This window comes from Vanacampus margaritifer, chromosome 6, assembly GCF_051991255.1.
Source record: "Vanacampus margaritifer isolate UIUO_Vmar chromosome 6, RoL_Vmar_1.0, whole genome shotgun sequence".
Classification (NCBI taxonomy): Eukaryota; Metazoa; Chordata; class Actinopteri; order Syngnathiformes; family Syngnathidae; genus Vanacampus; species Vanacampus margaritifer.
Window position 1 is genome coordinate 30,483,442 of NC_135437.1, and position 21,685 is coordinate 30,505,126.

The 21,685-nt window shown below is 49.1% G+C and overlaps 1 protein-coding gene across 1 annotated transcript; it reads right to left on the reverse strand.

Annotated features, from left to right (window-relative positions):
• Window positions 1–874: 874 nt before the first annotated feature.
• On the reverse strand, window positions 875–21,267 carry nup160 (nucleoporin 160). The gene is made up of 34 exons (XM_077569079.1): window positions 21,140–21,267; window positions 18,562–18,682; window positions 18,032–18,242; window positions 16,389–16,599; window positions 15,634–15,830; window positions 15,148–15,387; window positions 14,962–15,059; window positions 14,435–14,519; window positions 14,302–14,370; window positions 14,142–14,225; window positions 12,265–12,435; window positions 12,094–12,193; window positions 11,853–12,018; window positions 11,655–11,785; window positions 9,737–9,897; window positions 9,530–9,666; window positions 9,386–9,456; window positions 9,145–9,298; window positions 9,000–9,069; window positions 7,834–7,932; window positions 7,334–7,456; window positions 7,157–7,252; window positions 6,985–7,079; window positions 6,810–6,906; window positions 6,629–6,734; window positions 6,380–6,534; window positions 6,256–6,316; window positions 5,312–5,422; window positions 5,101–5,224; window positions 2,762–2,863; window positions 2,548–2,689; window positions 1,386–1,511; window positions 1,106–1,201; window positions 875–1,034 (listed from the first exon to the last, which is right to left on the reverse strand). The coding sequence occupies exons 1-34, from the start codon at window positions 21,228–21,230 to the stop codon at window positions 951–953; spliced, it is 4,185 nt and encodes a 1,394-aa protein (XP_077425205.1). The 5' UTR covers window positions 21,231–21,267; the 3' UTR covers window positions 875–950.
• Window positions 21,268–21,685: the final 418 nt, after the last annotated feature.

The following is a 21,685-nucleotide window of genomic DNA, read 5'->3' on the forward strand; positions in this document are numbered from 1 at the left end:
CGTTTCGGCGCTTGGCAAACAACGTGTGGGCGCATTAGCGCCATCAACTGGGATGGAGTGAAAGTGCTCACTTGTTTTTTTTTGTCCAAACGAACAAAGTCGAAATAAAGATTGATCTGCATGTTTTATTGTCCGAAACGAACGAATATAACATAGCACAAGTCACAAATGGATTTGTTTTGTTTTTTCGATTACAGGAAGTTGTCACCACAGCGTTTTCCCGCGGTTCATCTGAAATATGTTTACAAACAAACTCATGAAACAGGCCTGGACAAAAATGACGATGCGCTTCATTATTGACTTATAAGCATCATAAAGAGTCAATTCCTCATGTTAGGCTTAAGGCCACTTGTATCCTGCTTGGAGGAACTCAATGTCTGCATGGCACTGAACTTCTTGAATTTCAACACATTCAGAGAAACTCGTCTTTGTCACATACCAGAGAAAATAAAACTTTCTTTCAAATGGAAGTACAGAGACCAACACAAAGTCACTTAAGCTGGTGTCGGACAAAAACCTGGTCATTTCAAATTGGTCACTTTTCAGGAGAGCCGCGTGTTTGTTCAACCCTTAATGTTGCATCATAAAAGACAAAAACAACAACAACAAAACAATCTTGTCAAAGGTGTGGAAGATCCAGACGTCACGCAAGACGTCCTGTTAGCGTTAGCGTCATGGTAGCGGGCTGGAAGGTGAACTTTTGTGCTCGTTTGCGATTGTCTTGAGCCGGAGTGGCAGTAAACCGCTCGGAGACTCTTTTTGCAACAAATTGTCGAGTCGTTGGGACCTTGTTTGCGTTGGCGAGTCCAAGCCAAAATTTTGGACGCGCTAACAATTTCAGATGAAAACGAACGTGGCAAGAAAAAGCACAAGATGACTTTTGCTATTTCCATTTATTCACTCAGCAGGTAACAAAAAGTCGTATTTACATGTCAAAGCTTTGAAGTCGGTCAACGAGTGGTGAGCATCACGCTGGTGGCGCTCGCCACCATCTTGTGGTAATCGGCCAGTTTGTCTCGAAGTTGGTCGTAAAGCTGAAACAAGAGCAAAAGGTCAACAGGAAGCGCTTACACGGGAACAGGAAGTGAGGCGGCGGCCGACTCACGACTTGGTTGGTCTGTGTGTCCTTGAGCGCCGCCATCAGCTGATCGACGGGCGTGTACGGCAGCCACACGCACGGACTGCGTGCCGACAGCGGCGTCTTGAGCGGCAAAAACACATAATGGAAAAGGAAACAAACAAAAAACACGCATTTGGCACGCCTGTCATCCGTAACGGTCACAACAAGTCAATCGTGTCTTCAAGTGCGCGTGTGTGGGAAAAGGTCATCGTAGCACACGAGTTGGCGTGCTCGGTCGTGTGTGCGCGCGCGCGCCGCACGTTACCTTGATGCCAAAGTATTGGTGTCCACGTCCCAGCAGCGCGTCCACGTACTCCATCACCAGCTCGGCCGCTGCGTCCAGCAGGTCAAAGTTCAAATAGAGCCGCAGCAGAGCCGCCGCGTCCACTTCCTGCACGAGGGCATCGTGGTCAAGATCCGCCCGCTAACGCGCAAATTCACATTTTTTGCCAACGCTCGCTTCACCGCCACTAAAGCGCTCACAACACAAATCGCTCGCACGTCACCACAATCCGCACACGCAAGCAGCAGCAAGATGGAGGCAGATGGAGGAGGGAGGCGTGGCCTCATGAATAGCATGTGGAATGGTTGTCGCGAGTGACGTATGTGCGACTTCTTTCCGCTTGGACGGCGTTTTGGCCGCCTCCCCTTCGCTCACGCCACCACTTTTGTCTCGTGCCGTCTTCTCTTCAACGATCATCCCCGCTGGATCTTTGGACATTGGCGAGCCTTTGGGGTCTTCGGGCACGTTTGCCACAAGCGGAAAAGGCCGTTGATGACCCGCTTCCTGACCTTTGGCTCAAACTCAGACGATTGGAGCAGCTTCACGGCGAGCGATCGAGACCTAACGGCAGGTGGACGCCATCTTTGAGTTTCTTGGCAAAATGGCCGCCATGAGGAGCAGCTGCTCTCGAGCTCATTGAAAGGAAAGCTTTATTGAGACCAGCCATCTTGTTGGGTCTGGAGATGGCGCCACCGAGGACAAGACGGGAGGCGGAGATGAAGATGCCGAGCTTCTCTTTGGGAGTGACCAGGATGGTGAGAATCAGGAAGGAGGAGATGAGAGGGACGGCACGTGTTGGAGATCAAGTCAGAGAGGCCAGACGGAGATGCTTTGGACACGTCCAGAGGAGAGACAGGAAGAAGGACGCAGAGTTTCCAAATGGCAGGCAGAAGGTCCAGAGGAAGAGCAAAGAGGAGGTTTTTGGATGTAGCTAAAGAGGACATGAAGGAGAGCAGAGGACGCAAAGGACGCAGAGGACGCAGAGGACGACCATTTCCAGCACGCAAACGTAGCTGCTCCCAAAATATTTGCGATGTGGATGCCGGCCTCCCTCCCCAACGCCGCCCAAACCATCAAGCCGAAGGACGGGCAGATGGGCGGGCACGGTGTGGACGGCAAGCAGGACAGCGGCCCACTTGCGCACCTTGTAACCCTTGACGAGCCAATCGGGCGGCGGCACGCCGTGCGACAGCAGCTTGAGCAGAACTTGGCGGTGGTGAAGGCCGTCGGGCGACGGGAACCGGGACAGGAACCACGACAGGAGACGCCAGGCCTCGTCCGTGGCGCTAGAAAAACAAAAGCGCAACTTTTAGCAGGCCAAATTTGCGCAGTGGAAAGTGGAAGCGCGGACACCCAACCTGGACTCTTTGGTGTTGACCACAGACGACAGCTGATTGGCCGCCAACCACAGCCAGGCCTCGTTTTGAGCCTCCTCGCCACCAAACTGAAGCTTGATGCACCTGACGAGAAAACAAGAGCACCTTCAGCTTCTCGCCGCGTCACAAGCGGATCTTCGCACGTCACGGTGGAGGCAAACTCACTTTCAACAGACAAATACTGGAGAAAAAGAAAAAGAAAAACAAGACCAAGACGACGCCGCCGCACACGGCAGCTGAGGGGGCGGGGCAAATATATGACATGAAAACATTTCCAACCTTCAGCGGAGGAAGAGAAGACATTTACGTACATTTTCATTGAATCGACATTTGACAAAACGTGATTATTAACTCTTTTACTGCCAAGGACGTTAAATGACGTTTAGTAAAAACCTACGGAGGGCCGCCAAGGACGTCCTCCAATTTTTTTATTTTTTTTGGGGGGCAACGGGTGGAGGAAAGCCTTGGCCAGCTGTGGTGAAAGTTTCAAGCAGATCTAGTTAGCCTAATGACTATTTTTGGCCCCCAGATGGCAGCGATGACTCTCTTTTGACAAGATTGGGTCGGCGGCAGTAGAAGACGTGAGGCGGAGCTAGAGGGGACAATGGCTAGGGAAGCAAAAATGGCGACCGGTTGCAAGCAGCTCACGCTTGAGCATTTTTTTCAAAGACGAAAAGCATCGACCAACGCTAAAGAGCACATTGATGACGACGATGATCATCATCGATGATGATGGTGACTCCGAGGTTGGAAGCGTTGACGCGGCAGTAGAAGACGGGAGGCGGAGCTAGCTAACAATGGCGACCGGTTGCAAGCAGCTCATCGACCAATGCTAAAGAGCACATTGATGACGACGATGATCATCATCGATGATGATGATGGTGACTCCGAGGTTGGAAGCGTTGACGCGGCAGTAGAAGACGGGAGGCGGAGCTAGATGGCTGAGGAAGCGAACAATGGCGACCGGTTGCAAGCAGCTCATCGACCAATGCTAAAGAGCACAGTGATGACGACGATGATGATGATGGTGGTGGCTCCGAGGTTGACGTCGAAGTTGGAAGCATTGACGCGGCGGTTATGACCACGTCATGAAGCCTCACCGGCTAGCGATGCTAACACCGGAAAACGCTTACACTGTTACACTGTTGAATGGAAATAAACGTATTTTGCAACCTAAAAACACTTTTTCATTGTTGGTGAAAGCGTTTTACAGAAGCAAAGCACTATTTAGGTGTTTGTGGCATCATTCATGGACAAAAAGAAGTGTAGAATTCACTAGAGTGCATGAAAGAACATCGTTTCACAAAAAGCTCTTTTTCTTCAAAGCAGAGCATTTGGGTGAAACTAACCATTTTCTATTGTTGATTACTGAAGAACGGAATAAGGTAGAAACAAACTTTTTTTTTCGGATGAAAGATGAGAGTCCAATCTTTCATTTGGTAGTATGTGTGTTTCCATAGTCCAAACACAACATTTTCTGTGGAGCTTGAAAGATCAGTCAAAATGCTTAAATGGGCTGGCACTGGCGACGTCCGTTTCGGAAAACGTCTGGCAGTCAAAGAGTTAATCGTGAAAGCTGCGATTTAAATGGAGCGGAGGGGGGGGGGGGGGTCAGGAACGTCACCGCTGTAAATAAAGTGCAACTCATTTTCAATGAGGTGGTTTTTTTTGTCTCCAGTTTCATTTGTTTGATTTTGCTTTAAAAACAAAACGTCACCGTTGTGGCGACTTTTCAGCCGTCGCGCGTTCTGGCAATAAACGCAAGCGTCTGCTCGACAACCTGTTGTGTGACGAGCACATGTGCAATTCAAGCGCTGATGCGTCTCCATGTTTGCGCGCTGATGCGTCTCCATGTTTGCACGCCGGCAGGCCGCCGGCAGGCCGCCGGCAGGCCGCCGGCAGGCCGCCGGCAGGCCGCCGCCGCACATTGTGGCGGCCCATTTCATGAAGGAAAATCAGGACGCACAAAATGATTATTGCTCGTCATCGTCATTTATTGAACGATGTGCCAGTGCGCCGCCGCAGCCTCTTTGAATGTCATGATAACGATAATAATAATAATAATAATGGATGAGATTTATTTAGCGCTTTTTGGACACTCCGAGCTGCTTGACAATGGATACATTATTTGTGTGCTCACACTTTGACACTGTGGTGGCGGGAAACTACACAAGTGGCCGCAGCTGCAGGCTGACGGAAGCGTGGCTGCCGGTGTGCGCCACAAAACAAAAGTTGAACCCATGTCAGCAATTTGGAGGCAGCAACAATTGCTCTCAAGTGTTGAGTGGTGACGACAAGGCCCGGGTGACCTCGGGACTCACCTGAAGGTCAGCGCGTCGAAGATCGGCACCAGCGGCAGCTTGAAGGCGCCGCACAGCTGGCGGGCGCACGTGAACAGGCCGGCGTCCAGCAGGAGGCGCAGCAGCTCGTGCGGGCTGGCGCCACCTGAACACAAGGGGGCGCACGTACGCCAGCGCCACGCTTTAATGGCGGCCACGAGGGAGGACCGAGGTCAGGTGGCGTTCCACAAACCTGCCACAGTGGCGGCCCGCGGCTGATGTTGCACCAGCGCCAGTCGGCAGGTGGCCATCATAAATTCTTTCTCCAGGTCGCGCAGCTCCAAAATCTCCACCTGACGCTTGACTGACGCACAGGAAGTGACATCATGCGACAAAAGAGCAGAAAAGCCGGCGGGAAGGTCATATGAATGCAGCTTGCAACTTGATGACATCATCAACAACATAATGCTGGCACAAGATTTAGCCTAATTTTTTATTTATTTTTGCCCATGGATGCCATGATTGGAATTTGGCATTTTCATGCTTCGCCAACCGATGAGTCTAAATACGACTGACGGGCTTCGTGCTTTGAAAAAGTCATCTCTTTTTTCGTGGGGGTGTCAAAGCAGGGTTCAATACGACTGGCTGCGCTTTTAAGAGGTGAGTAAACAGCTGACCCTTTGACATTAATTGTACTAGTTAGCCCAAAGGACAACATGAGCAGATCTCGAGCAGGACAGTGTGATTTTATAATAAATACAGATAAAATAATATTATAAAAACAATAATACAATTAATAACAATAATAATAATCATAAATTAAAAAAATCTAATATAATAAATAAAATAAAATAATAATATAAAAACAATAATAATATAAAAACAATAATATGAGTAATAATCATAATCATGAAGAAAAATCACTAAAAGTGACAAGAGAGTGTAGCTCCGCCCCTGCCCACGAGTCAATTCAACGTTGGTCAACAATTTCTTGAAAGTTAACATTCTTCTTCTGTTCCAAATACTCGATTATTTAATCAAAAAACAAAATCGATTGTGTTTTGACCATAAAAATCCCCCAATTTGGATTTTTTTTTTTTTTGTTGCACTCTGTGTAGTGTTAACATTTCCCACAAGATGGCAGCAGAAGCAGCAAGTGAAGTTTGTGTTGATTGGCAGGTGTGAATCAAGTCTGACCTTGGGGCCCCACAAAGTCGCCGTCAGAGTTGCGCTTGGGAGACGCTCCCGGACGCTCCGACTACAAGAAAACAAAACGCGTCAGCGAGGTAAGACTGCTGTACGAGCGCGCGTACGTGCGTACCTCGGTGACGGGTCGAACCATCCACGCGTACTCTGGCCTGATGAGGTGCAAACAGTTGATTGCGGCCAAGAAGCAGTTGACCTGTTTCTTCAGGCCGCGCACCGAACACACCTCGCGACCCAAACGCACAGCCAGCTCCAACATCACCGTGCCCGCTACACGCACACGCACACGATGCCATTTAGCACGTCAACAGGTGAATTTGCGTTTGCGCTGGGCGCGTGCGTGCGTGAGTGCGTGCGTGCGTGCCTTTCCTGTAGTTGTGTCTGTTGATATGAAAGGCGTAGAGGAGTTCGTAGTAGTTATGCGTGAGGAGGTCGCCGCCTCTGGCCCGAGACTCGATGATTGCGACCACCTGCAGGGATGTGCGTGCGAGCGAGCGAGTGAGCGAGCGAGCGAGCGAGCGAGACCGGCCATTTTGCGTTCTGACCTCATCGTGCAGGTTGACGTAGGAGAAGCGGACCAGATCGTCAAGCTGAGCCCGCTCGCACAGAACCACCACCAGCTGCCGGAGACAGTCCAGCTGCCTGCGCGCAAACACACGCGCGGGTAACGGGTGAGCACGCACGCACACGTGTGTCACTCGTGCGTGTGCGCTTGCTTACATGCTGGAGTCCGGGTTCTGGATCAAGGCCTCGTAAGCTTCCCGGTTGTGTCCCAGGTCCAAATGATGCTTGAAGATTCGAGTCCACAAGGCCGCCTGCACACAAAGTGGGCTTAACGCGAGTCCCAGTTGGACTTGAAGATGGCGTCCGAACCCGGCCGGGCTGAGATCACCTGACTGCCGACGTCGTCGACCGCCTCAGCTAACGCCAACGTCGCTAACTGGATCACAAGTTCCGGTAGAGCGACGTCCTCCAACAGACGCAGCACCTGACAAGTACACGCGCCGTTTGTTAGCATTAGCATGAAAGCTTTTGTAGCAGTGGCACGTCTGTTAGCATTAGCAGCAACCTTGTTGTAGTAGCGCAAGGCGGGCGAGCAGGTGGTGGCCGGGTCGTCCTCGCCGCCCGTCAATCTCGTGAGGAAGTCTTCCTTCGTCACCTCGGGGGCGGCTTTCTGGAAGCACTGTAAGGCCTGATGGCAAAGTGGCAAAAGGTCACGCCAGGTGCCCACCCGACCCTTGAGGCGACGGCATGCGTTTGTGGAGGTAGCAAATCCAGGTCCACTAAGTAAAAACCTGGCCACAGTTGGGGCTTTAGCCCCTGATGCTAGCTAGCTAGTTAGCTCCCTAGCAGGTAAACAAGCACCATGGGAGCTAGCTCACTAGCTAGCTCACTAGCTAGCTCACTAGCTAGCTAGCTCACTAGCTAGCTCACTAGCTAGCTCACTAGCTAGCTAGCTCACTAGCTAGCTCACTAGCTAGCTAGCTCCTGGGGTTAAAGACAAACTGTGGCCGGGTTTTTACTTTTTGGACTTGGATTTGCCACCTCTGTGCGTTTGCGCGTGCTCACCTTGTGACCTTCGTTATTGGCGAGGTAGCATTGAGCTAACATGAAGCAGCAGGAGCCCATCTTCATCTGACAGAAAGGACTGATCAGACGCACGTAGTCCTGCGCACACAAAAGCATTTTCATTTTCACGTTTGTGGGCGGGAAGTCTGTGTTGGCTCCTGCAGCCAATCACAAAGTGGGGGGGGGGGTGTCGCTGAAGGCAGGCGCAACGTTGACGAGAAGAGTGGAGTGAGGGAGGAGCCATGGGAGGAGCTCGCGATTTCAATTGGTTGTTTACAAACACAAAATGGACAAAACTAAAGACCCCACCTTTAAACAAACACCGTTAGGTAACTCGTAACTAATCTAACAAATTATTCTCGCCATATTTGAAACTCCGTTCTGGTTATTGTTTGTGAAATGCGTTGCGTTACAATTCATTGATTAGTTTCAAGGCTCAACCTTGTGCTCTGAAAATGTCATGTTCGAGGCACTGTTGTCGGACCTCGTCACAATAAAAGTGTCTTGACAGCTGAACTGTGGAGTGACTTTTATTTTGGAGGGGCCGCGGGAAGCGCGACTTCCTTCCTCAGCAAAGAGTCCCCAAGCCTCGCCTTCACTTGCGGGTTCGACAACTTCGCCAAGAGTGACATGAATGAAAATAACGGTAGAGATTTGGCACAAAATGGCCGCCATGAGGAGCGATTTGTTGACAATTCTGTTCCACCAAGCACCGTGACAGCGATCAGGAAAAGATAGCGAGCGCCAAGTCGTAGCGTCTCGCTCGCGTAGTGCAATTAACAGCGCCGGCAATTGCATTTCTCTTATTTCACGGAATATGCAGGCAGTCTCGGCAGATCTCACCGGCGAGGCGACGGAGTCGACGTCTGTCGGTAGTGACAAACTTTTGTATGTGAATGAGGCAACATATTCATGGCGAACAAAATATTTACTTTTTGCTGCCCGAGTATCCCTCGAAAGAAAGATGCTCGAAAAGCGTCATAAACTGAACTTTAAAAGGAAAAGTCAAACCAAAACCAAAAGTAAACTGAAGAATCCAAAAGTATTGTGAGAAACGTGCTTGTGTGTGCGCACGCTCACAAGAGCACATTGATGACATCATCACTTGCTTTGGGAAGGAGGAAATGAGCGTGTCGCGATGACATCATCAGGCGTGCTGCACTCACCTGCAGCTGAGTGTACTGACAGTTGGCCATCAGGCATTCTGGGAAGTGGAAGGTGGGATTGCTGGGCCAGCTGTCACGCCGCCGTTAAGGCACAACAACAACAACAACACGCCGCCCATCGTCATGGCAACGCTGGCGAGGATACAGCAGCTGAGCCAGCAGCTGGAGGACGGACACCATCGAGTGGTTCCAGGTGACGGCGCCGCCCGCCGCCGCACTTTGGCAGATGACGTGGCGGATGGCCAACTTGCGGCCGCAACTCTGGTAGAACAACTCCACCGGCGACTGACAAACAGCCGCTGGAACACACAAACGCACGTTCACGCCGCAACTCGAATGACCGCACAAGAAACAGCCGGCGAGAGCGAGGATGTGGCGTCGGCAACCTGCGGCGCTGCCGGTGACGACGGGGGTGTCGTTGAGGTGCAGGGCGATGAGGTGCTGCAGGTTGGCGTCCCTGCAGAAAGGCCAGGTGAAAGGTCACGAGCGGAAGCAGCTGGCTGGCCGGCTTGGCGGGCGCGCGTACTCACACGGCATCATCGGCGACGGGCGCACTCACGCTTCCGCTCAGCCGCTTGAGCAGGAAGTACGACGACAAGAACTGAGACACGTGCGGGATCACGTCCTGTTGGATCGCAAGCAGCTGAGAGGCTCCGCCCGCCAGCACCTGACACACGCAACGGTCATGACAAAGAGCGAGCGAGGGTGCGAGGGTGCGTGCGTGCGTGCGTACGTACGTGCTGGCCGAGGCGCAGGCATAACTTGAGGAGGAGGAGCACGTCCCTGCAGAGGAACGTCCGCGTGGTGCTGACGTGGTTCAGCGCTTGACACACCAGCGACACAGCGCTGGCGCTCGAGTACAACTGAGACGCGCTCACACGCACGCTCATGCTCGCACCTGGAACACGCAACACACACGCAACACATTCAAGGAAGCCGCTGCTGTTGAAGGTGTCAACATTTTCATGTTGGTCAACATTTGAGACTTGTCTGTGAAATTGTGCCGTGCAATGACCAGGCGGTCCCTGCAGATGGCGCCGTTGCCATTGATGGAGTTCGGCCAACTCGCTTTCAGCAAGATGGCGTCCGCATGACATGTGACCAGCAGTTGACCGATGACGGCGGATGCGCTCGGAAAGCGAGTCGGCCAAACCCTCTCCATCATCAGCTCTGACTTTGGATTTGTGACGAGACGGCGAACGTCTGCTTGTTCTGCTGCTCGGCAGGTTGACGAACGTCGCACACGCTCGCAAAATCCCAACGTTACACTTTTCTGTCCAATTTTAATACCGTTTGTTTCATGACCATTTTTTTCATACTCAGCCTTTTTTAAACTGCAGCGTGAAATGGGAATTTGGAGCATGTGAACACATTTTCGGGCCTTTCGATCTTGTTGATGTGCATTGCGGCAAAAAGGTCAATGATGATCGATTAATTGAATGGACAAAATATTGACTATTTAACTCTTTGACTGCCAGACGTTTTCAGAAACGGGAATTCGCCAGTGCCAGCCCATTTAAGCATTTTGACTGATCTTTCAAGGTCCACAGAAAATGTTGTGTTTGGACTATGGAAGCACACATACTACCAAATGAAAGATTGGACTCTCATCTTTCATCAGAAAAAAAAGTTTGTTTCTACCTTATTCCGTTTTTCAGTAATCAACAATAGAAAATGGTTAGTTTCACCCAAATGCTCTGCTTTGAAACAAACGTCTTTTAACGTCTTTGGCACTCCTCCGTAGGATTTTACTAAACGTTATTTAACGAGTTAACATGATCCCCCCCCCCTTTTGAAATGGCATTTGCACAGACCTGTCACCTGAACTAGTCATGGATTGCCCCCGTGACATTCTATTCCTATAATTGATGGCGCGAATGTCAAACGACACGCGAAAAAGCCACCGACGCTCAACTGGAGTCGGCGTAAAGTTTTAAGTCGTTCGTCCACGTGTAAAGAAAGGATCCTTTTGCCACACCCACTCTTGTTTTTGTTGAAAGTGTCACAAAAGCAAAATATGGGAGCGTCACTACTTTTCCTGGACAACGTGCACATTGTCACCATTGAGCCAAAACGTTTTGGCGAGCGCACGTGCTCGTTGCCGGACGTTTGCGCATTACGTTCACTGCCGACGCTTGAAAGTCAAAAAATTGCGTGGGCTCACTCGTATGTCGACACGCCCTCAAACAACGCCCTCCCGCCATGACGTCGCTCGGCTTCCTGTCAATCAAGCGAGGAAGGAAGCAAGTCGGGGTGCACAATCAAAACTGACAGATCCCGCGTGATGAAGATTATGACATCATCATCATCATCACGTAGCCGAAGAAATCAAATTCGACAAGCAGGCTTAATGTATTCTTCGCTAATTCATTGGACTTGTTGCCTCTTCTTTTTTTTTGGAAGTTAGTAATGGCCTTGGATAATCTGAGATGTGCATTTGACGATGCATCTGATGGCTCACTGGAAAAAAAAAAAAATGACACCAAATCAAAACTTACTGTACATCTTTGCGATACGCGCATCGCACGGGCCATCTTCGCCATCACCGCATTTTTTCATGATATTCCGCAACTTTACAAGGAAGGAAGGAAGGAAGGAAGGAAGGAAGCAAGGAAGGAAGGAAGGAAGGAAGGAAGGAAGTCCGTCCGTCCATACCTGGTAGGAGCGGACCGCCTCCAAAGTCCAAGTCCGTCTCCAGGTCCAACTCTCTGAGCACAACCAATATGGCTGCCGTCGGGTTGCGAAGGTCCTGCAGTCTCTTCTGGATGTCCTCCATCACGTTTTGACTGCACGCACACGCAACAGATGAGCGTGTAACATCAACACGCCAATGTGTGTGCGTGTGAGACATACTTGTCCTGCGCCAGCATTTTGTCCAGGACGGCCTCAACGCTCCTCTCTGGCGACTGGGCCTGTTGGAGGGCGTTCTCCACGTCGCGCGCCATCTCCAGGGAGACGGCGTCCCTCAGCATTCGCAGACACGCCATCAGCGTCAACACGTCGCCGCCCGCCGACCATTCTGAACGCACGCACGTCAGGGCGAGGCACGCGGGAAGGAGCTTGGCGCGCACGCGGGAAGGAGATGGCCGCTTACCCTCGGCGAGCGGCGCGTCGTCTTCCGACAGGAAGTGGTCGTCGGAGGACAGGTAGAGGTGGTCGATGGCGAAAGAAGGCAGCAGGAAGGAAAGGAAACCCTGCGAGGACGAGCGGGAGAGCGCGCTGGTGTCGGCCAGTGGAAAGAAAAGTGGGCGAGTCCGTCCCGTACCTTCTTGAGCAGGCACGCCATGTGACTGTGAGGAGCGACGCTGATGGCGAGCGGCGTGGACAGACCCTCCTGGTACTCCAGACAGCGCGCGTAAAACCTGGACCAGAATTCCACCTGCAGGTGGCGATATTCCTCCTGGGAAAACTCAAACTCCGTCACGCTGTTCTGGAGCTGCAAACGCAAAAATTGAAACCACTCAAGATGGACGCCATCAAAAGCAATTTCCATCCCTTGATTGAAAAGCATTTGATGAGGATTTCGCTCGTCTTATAGTCAAAGCAGCGCCGCAAGATTTCCTGCCACGTCATCGCCAGCGTTTCGAGTCCAATCAAAAGCTCAATGCTGAGAATTGCTCATGACGAATGGCTGAATTGTTGCCGCCTGCAAGGACAGCAACTTTCTACAGTCTGATTCTCACTTTGGGGCGAAAACCTTCCATCAGCAGCGGCAGCTCTTTGCTTTTTTGGGTCATCATCAGTGCCGGTCAAGCAAGACAACCTGCCCCGCCCCCGTCGCTACCGCGACCGTGCGAGCCGTTAGTGAGCCCGACGCCCTTTCCCCTTGTCAACAAAATTGTCTCTCGGGAGTTTTTGGGAGGACGGCTTTTCCCAGGGCGCTCGCCAAGACTTCCTGCGAGAGGAGGCGATACGTTTCTGAGAGCGCCAGGAGGCCGTCCAAAACGGGGCCCCGCCCATTTCATTGGCGTGACCTCCACTGATCCGAATATATGACTGGATAGCCGATAGCCGCCCGTCAAAGCTGTTGAAGTCACAGGGCGGCCATCTTGCTCCTCCCATCTCGCCAGCAAACTACTGCATAAACCAGAGCCGGTAGGTAGTTAGTAGAGTATTGCGGATTGCAAATCACATAAACGCGCCAGATAGTTCACGTCCACTCCGACTGCACAAACAAACACACAGCTTAGTTTTCAAATGCACCTTCTTTAAAAAAGTGCATTTGACTTTTTAATTAAGGGGCGATTTCGTCTTAGTGCTTGGAGTTTTGCACTCTGGAGTTCAAGTCATATTCATGAAATGACCGATGGGCAATAATAACTTTTCATTTGTAAAATAACAGTCGCTCCGGGTCACGTCATCACGTGACGTCGGTGCAAATGGTCAATAGGGGCCGGGGGAGGGGGTGGGCTTCCGGCGGGGTGGTCACTATTTATTTATTTATTTTTTGAAGTTAAAAAAACAAAAAGTGGACGGTATGTGCTGCTTTGAAGACCCCCTTTTCCTTTTATGGCTCAGTTCCTTGGACCCAAATATTAGATTTGGCATCTTTTGTTCTGTTTTATAAAAAAAAATAATAATACATATACATACAAGTTTCCTGTAAACATCTTTAAGCATATAATTTGTACACGTTTTTCAGTAAAATCTCTGAAATCCTCTTGTTTATATTTAACAAATGGAAAACATGATCAATCACGCTGTTTCTACTAAGTACCGTCTCAAACCTTCTCCAATTTGGATACTGTTAATGCATATGATCGTATGGCGAGAAATGTTTCTTGGGTGGAGCAATATGGCGGCCTCGCGGCTTCAAAAGTCTTGGCCGATGGGCTAGCCAGTCATTGATGCAAAATTTCTGACCATGCGCACCGCAACTATTTTGTTGGGGGTGGGGGACAAAGCGGGGTCCGAGGCGCGGTGCGTCATCTGGTAGCTAACTAGCATGCTAACGGCGGCTCCTTTCCGCCAAAGTGCTGCACATTTTCCGAGGCCACTTTCACTCAACAAATTCCATTTGCACCTCAAGGCAACGGTTGCACCTGGAAAGCAAAAAATCTCTGCTCGCAATCGGATACCAGCACAGATCATCATCATCATCATCATCATCATGTTGAGCGTGACCATGAGGAGGAAGAGCACCTCGTTCTCCACGGCCAGCGTGACTTCCTTCTTCAGCCCCTCCCACGAGACGTCGGCGAGGATGTCCGAGCCTCGGCGGAAGATCTGATGACGGCGACGACAAAAAGGAGCGTCAGTACACCCGCGCAAAGGCCCCGTTGCCACGGTAACAGACGCTCACCTGGATAGCCTTGACGATGGCCGGCGCCGTGAAATGAAGCGGCGAGAAGATGGCGTCCAAGTAGGTCTCCTGTCCATCATCACATCAGACACGTCAGACAACGTTGGCGAGACGGTCGCGCGCTCCGACTTACGCGAGGGTCCTGATCCACGCCGACGTGGACTTCTTTCTCCGGGGGAGGCTGAACAAACACCTCATTCCACTGACCACACGCGTTCCTGACGAACAAGGAAGGGAAACAAATGACAGAAAATTGGCGGGAGCACAGAAGAGGTTGCAGACCGATTATCGGACGGGCCAATATTCCACATTTTGACGAATATCGGCATCCACGATTTTGAAGGATCATATAGCTGATAAGAAATCCATTCAAAAATCAGGGAACTAATTATTGACATTTTCAAAGATGCTTCTGACCCGGGAAACGCTCTGCACCTTCTGTCTTTGTTTGAAATTGAGACTAGATAGTTAAAATTTTCCAAACTTCTCTCTCTCTCTCCTTTTTTTTTTCTCAGTACTGTAGCCTTGCATGCATGCATTTTTTTCTTCCAATAGTTGAGAAATGGAAGGCGGGCGGCCCACAAACGGCCCCCAGACCGTAGTTTGGACCCCCCGTCATAGGCGGACAGGAAGGAGAAGCGAGTGGCGTTTGTGTCTGACCGTTCAAAGTTGATGTATTTGACGACGGCGTTGTTGTCGTCGTCCAGCCACAGGGCCCAAAGGTCACTGGAGGTCAGCGTGAAGTCCACCAGTGTCTCCTACGCCAAAACATTTCAGCCGTTGACTTTTGGCTTGCGCGCACGTTTGCACGCACGCACGCACGCACGCACGCACGCGCCTTCTCACCTGAGCGCATAAGAGCGAGGACACGTGCTGCAGGCTGTAGCGGTTGTTGTCGGCGGCCAGCAGCTGCAGTAGCACAAACTGGCCTGCGTGGGGCGACGACAGGTACACGGCCAGGCACAGGCCGGAGGTCGAACAAGAGGTCAGCCGCACGCGGTGGCCCGCCCCCGACCAGCGCTCGCCGCCCTTCCACACCACCGGCATGTAGTCCAAGATGTCCGCCTCCAGCACGCAAGCCTGACTCTGAACGCACACACGCACGCGTCATCAACTTTTGGTGCGAAATGTTCATGTTAAGAGTTCAAAAGGTCCCACTGCATTTGAATGCACCACGCGAGCAGAGGTGGCAAATCCAGGTCCAGAAAGTCCAAACCAGGTCACGATGAATGGAAACGTTTTTTAAACTCAAATTCAGAAAACAGGACAAACGACTTTGATGACATCATCCATCGCATCAAGCGGACTTGCAAGATGGCGGCCGCCGCTCACCCGAAGAGACCACACGCGCAGTTTGTGGTCCAGACACACGGCCAAGACCAGCGAGTCGTCCGCCAGCTCTCGCGCCGCCATGCTGGCCACGCAGTCCGCCGCGCTGTGCTCGCCGCCGCCGCGCATGGCGCTCGGGATCAACACCGACAGACGGCGCTTCACCCAACTCGTGTTCAGCTCCGACACAAACGCCTCGCCTGCGCACACACGAGCAGCTTCCCACATTAGGAGCGGCCCGACGGCCAGTGTCGAGTCCACGGACCCCAAATGGACGGTACACGTCACCCAAAAAAAAAACAACAACGATGACATTAACACATTCCTGCTTTTCTTTTTTAGATTTACAGGACGCCTCAAAGGTTTGTGAACCCTGCGGGCACGGTCAGATTTTTTTGCATAAAATATTAAAATAAATGTTTTCTCTCTCTCTCTCTATCTATATATATATATACTGTATATATACACACACACACAGTATATACATAATAGATAGATCCGTGTATTAGTCAATATTTTTGGTTTGATTAATCATTGGTCTTTTGACTGCGCTGCAAACATTTTGAGCAAGACTTGAACAAGACATAAAGCCCCAAAAATGGCAATTCTATCATTTGAATTTTAAAGTGAAAAAACAACAAGAAAGAACATAAGTACTGTCGATCCAGTAGAAAGTTGCTGAACGTTCGTTCTCAGCGTGCCAGTGACAAATGGCAGCGCGCGTGTTGAGGCCACACCCACTTCAGCACACGACGCACCTTTCATCGCGGGCAGCGTGACCACCGCGACGCCCCCCACAGGCGAGGCCAAGGCGTAGTTGGCGTCTCCGCGCCGCGTGAGCCACACGGCGCTCACCCCAGTGGCGGGCGCGAGCGTGGCGGGGATGGCGGCGCCGTGACACGCGTCCTCCAGGTTCATCTTGGCCACGTCCGTCAACACCGAGCGCATGTGAAACTCCGTCACCACGTCCTGAAAAGCGCGCGTCTTTCATTTTGTTAACGAAAACGACATCTAAATAGTTTCGGCAACACACCGCATTTCTCACCGGATGAAAACTCGACTCGACTAAAAGCACCATTAATAAACAATCATTGTGACTCAATCAAATCAGAATGCATTTGGGTCAACTAATCAAGACGAGACGAACATTTAGCTCGCTTCATAAAGATTGGACTCAAATCTACGGACATTTTATTTCACAAAGAAAGACGGGATCAAAATGATGATTTTGTCAAATCTGGCACGAACGCACAGTGACACGCCCCCTTTTCAAATCTGCAGCTACAGCTATAGGCTAACGTTCAAACGCTGATCTGAATATATGACTGGATAGCTGATTGGCCAACACTTTTGAAGCCGCCATATTGCTCCTCCCAAGAAACCTTTCTCGCCATATGATGCTACGATACATTTACGGAATCCAAATTGGAGAAGATTTGAGACAGAACTTCGTCGAAGCAGATTGATGACGTTTTCAATTTGTTAAATACAAACAAGAGGACTTTAGACATTTTACAAATTGCCTTAAATACATGTATAAATGATGTGCTTAATGATGTTTACAGGAGGAAACTATTTTTTATGAAACAATTATGACTAACTCAACAAAAGATGCCAAATCTAATATTGAGGTCTAAGGAACTGAGCGCTAAAAGAAAACGGGGGTCTTCAAAGCAGCACATAGCATGCACATTATTATTTTTTTTTTTAACTTATTAAAAGATAGTGACCACCCCGCCACGAACCCCCTCAGACCCGCCCCCTGGCCTTTTCCTAACTGCCTACGAGCTGTATACGTCTAATCTGCAGGTATACCGTATAGTTTATACAGCTGGCGAGATGGGAGGAGCAAGATGGCCGCCCTGTGACTTCAACGGCTAGCATGGGCGTGTATGGGCTATCGGCTATCCAGTCCTATATTCAGATCAGTGCGTTCAAACAATGCTAATCTGACCGCTTACTGCTGCTAGTTAACGTACTAGCTTGCAGCATGAAAAAAAAAAACTAGCTTGCAGCATGGAGTCATATGAGCCACTTGAAAATATACTCGAAGTGTGTGTGAAGTTGTTTTAAATCAAAAAGATAAGAGAACATTTTATGTGAAGTCGTTTTAAATTAGATGGAAATGTAAAAGGATAAAATGATTGTCCAGACTAAAACGTTGAGTTTTTGCAGACTAAAAATGAGATGAATAAAATGAGGTTTTCTTGAGCTCAAATAAAGACTAAAATGCTTAACATATGGTTGACTAAATGAAAATAGCACGAGGTTGACTAACTATGATTAAAAAGCTAACAAGTGGGATTGAAATTGGACTAAATTTTAAAAATGGCGTCCTGAAAATTGACACTTACTTGCAAGGCGCAACACGCGCGCGCAAGCTTCCCACGGCAAGACTTACGCTGCGATAGAGACGCCTGGGGTGCGGCAGGAGCATCCGATGGACGCTCTGATTGGTGGCGACGAGGACCACCACGCTGTTGAGGGTCTCGGCCACGGCCACGCCCCCCGGCAACACCTGGCAGTGGACGAAGCGCAGCCGCACGCCGTTGTTCAGCAGGTTGCCGTCCAACGAGTGCTCCAGCAGCCACACAGAGTCGCCCGACGTGCTCCTGGACGGACGCCGCAAACGCCAACCGTCAAAGGAGAAAAGTCACGCGGCTGGCTAAGGGCGCTACAGTCGTCCCAAAACAACGACAAGCAATTTCAATAAAATAACACCGCCTCCCAAGTTCACATGGGGCCCTCCCTTCATTGAAAGAAAAAAAGAAAAGAAAGACAAAAGCAAAATTCAACCATGTTCAGCAGAAGAATATCAATACAAAGAAGAAAGAAAGAGAAGAATCCCAAGTAAAAGAAGACAACAATGCTAATGCTAATGCTAATGCTAATGCTAATGCTAATGCTAATGCTACGGCGAGTGTTGCTAACCATGAGATGAATCTGTTGCTGGTGACGGAGCACACTTTGCCGCCACTGCCGCCGCCATCGTCATAGTGGAAGGCTCCGGCAGAATCTGGAAATTTCACGGCTCTTGCAGCGGGCCCTGAAGCTACACACATCACGCCAACCTTGAAAATATTTCTGGGCAACACAAAATACGCTTGCAATGGCAGTCAAACTGTACAAGTTGATTATTTGACAACAAGGACGTCGGGAGGTCAAAAGGTCAATCATATTTTGTCAAACACGTTTAACAGCTGATATGGAAGCTCTACAACGACGCATGTATTTTTTTTTGGGTCATGTGGGGGTGGCTGATATTGCAAGAAAGCAAACTCACAAATTTAAGAGAAATACACATGACCTTTTCGGACGTTAATGTAAAGTCCCAATTCCCAAGTGTGCCAAATAGGTCCGGTAGGTTGCCAAATTGTTCTTTTCGCTCGGGTTTACAAACAAGGAGCTAGTAATTGATGAGTAGTAGAGAAGAACTAGAAAAATTCCCGCGGAAATTTTGAATGGGAGTGCTGACTCCTGTAAATGAGCTGAACAGTTTAAAATTTAAACGACTGGAATCGGTCAAGAAATGTGGAAGTTAACCATAATCAACATCAACTAAAAGTATCTTACTGTCCCTTTAAGAAAAATGCAGATTCACGCACACACATTTGACTTGGAGACGTCACGCACACACATTCCATTGATATTGTATGAGCGACGCACACCTTGAACAAAAGCCTCTCAAGACTTAACGGTTCAAGATACAGATTCAAGAAATGGCTCGTTAGAACGGCAAGGGTTTGGGGAACACGAGCAAGTTCTCATTTCTTTAATCGGATGAAAAATGACCAAATGAGAGCAGGTTGAAAACCTATGATTTATCAGAAATGAAGGCTGAGCGCCGCCTCAATTTAACATGGGAAAGATACAGTAGGCGAGTTAGTCCGACTTCTCCTCGCTTAAAGTGAAAATAAAGGTACTAAATGAAAGAAGAACTTGTGACTACAAAATGTGAGAATTTGATGTCTAGTGAGCAGAGATTGTGGCCATGATGACGAGTTGAAGTGAAACTTTTGGAAATAGAAGTAGACTTTTTTGGTTCCCGCCACTCAAAGGCTAATTGCGCCACAGAGTGTAATAGAAGGCTATTTCACTCACTGTCTTTGAACCCGCACAGGGGGGAGAGCTTTCATTCCTTAAAATAAATTTCGACACTGAGCTAAAGATGGGAAAAATTGCTACAAAATGAGCAAAAATTCATATCGGTCGGTTAACGTATGCGCGCGCAGCGTGTCTTGGAAAAAGGTGCTTGATCTGTAATTTGTTCCCCCTTTCTCCATTCATTTCCTATGGAACTTTTTTGGGAGTTTTTTGGGAATTGCGTCGCCATGGTAACTCGGAATTCCTAGAAAAGTAATGCCGCACCGAGTCAGATCGAGCCGCATCGTTTGATACCTCATTCATGCCGGTGCGATCTACGGTACGGGCCGCATTTTGGCGAAAAAATCTGGGGATTTTCTAGGATGGAGAGTAATATGTGCTGCTTTCAGCAGTCCCATAATAACTATATCATATTAAGCATTCACACGTTGAAGCACTGCGTCACAGTAATCTGGACGAGGTGCTGCCTGCTTGTCCTACGACGGCGGCGTATTTTAGGGCCACATATAAATATTTTTAAACGTAAAAAAAATGGATTTCAGAGTATAGATGTGTGTGCAGTTGTGCACGAAATGCTAATTTTGCACATGTTATTATTTATTTATTTATTTATTTGGATCCCTATTAGCTGTCATCGTTTCGACAGCTATTTTTCCTGGGGTCCGCTTAGACTTTTACAAATACAGTACACACACATTTACATTTACTTCATAATAACATACATACATCAGCTGTAGGCTGACTATTATACAACCAACTCTAAACAAGACATTAAAATATTGAACCCTTATCAAGGTAGAATTTTTTCAGAAATATTTTTAAAAGCTTCTGTAGTAGAAACTTCACTCAAACGAGTCCAGATTGCGCCGCATTGTCTCAACCCGAAACAGGACAGACCTTCTGTTGTCGGTCAAATGACAATGAGATGATTGCGCAAGCTTATCCTTCGCATAATGTTTGTACAATAGAGCCGCCTTTTTTTTCAATAGTAATAATGTTGCTGAAAAATCAACAGATTGCATTTCAGTCTTTCTTCAACTCTAAACCATGACTAGACTATTACAAAAAAGTCAAACTCATATCTAAGCAGCCAATAAATATATTTGTTTTATTTAGTTTTGATACTAGCGGAAACGGGCTCCACCATTCAGTGTACAAAAAAAAAATGAATGCGTAAAGCTGCATCTTTGCAACAAAATGAAATTATTTGTTCAGGCTTTATTTTTTTGGCCTTCCATAGTAAAGTGACCATTTCGGTTCACACACACATGCGCACGGACACGATGCTAAACGCCGCTAGCTGCTGTTAGCAAGTATAGTCCGAGGAAGGTTCGTCTCCCTGATGTCGCCGAGTGCTGTTTGGCCACTTGCAACCAGACCCAATACGAGCGTGTGTTCACTTTACCAAGTTTGATTTGGACTTCTCGGAACCTTTGGACAGCTTCCCGCTCAAACGCGCAAATCTCAAAGAAGCTTCGGCCCAACGTCGCCGCCATGTTGCTAGTGTGACGTCACTGCCAGAGTGCGCGCGCCACTAGCAGCTCAAATCTTTAAAGGGACCGGACAAAATAAGTAAAATAAAATAATAATAATACTAAACATTTTAGCAAAATAGTTTTCATCTGGGAAAAGAAAGTGCGTTTGAAGCTCGGAGGCCTTTGCCCACATATTTGTTTGCAACTTTTGAGATCGTGCCGACATTTTGCTTGGACGCCAGAGAGTAATTCGCATTTCTTTCCTTTTTGGAGGGGCTTTCATATTCAATCACCGCTTTTGGGGGGGCTTTCATATTCAATCACCGCTTTTGGGGGGGCTTTCATATTCAATCACCGCTTTTGGGGGGGCTTTCACATTCAATCACCGCTTTTGGGGGGGCTTTCATATTCAATCACCGCTTTTGGGGGGGCTTTCATATTCCATCACCGCAAAGCAGCCAAAACGGTTGGAACGA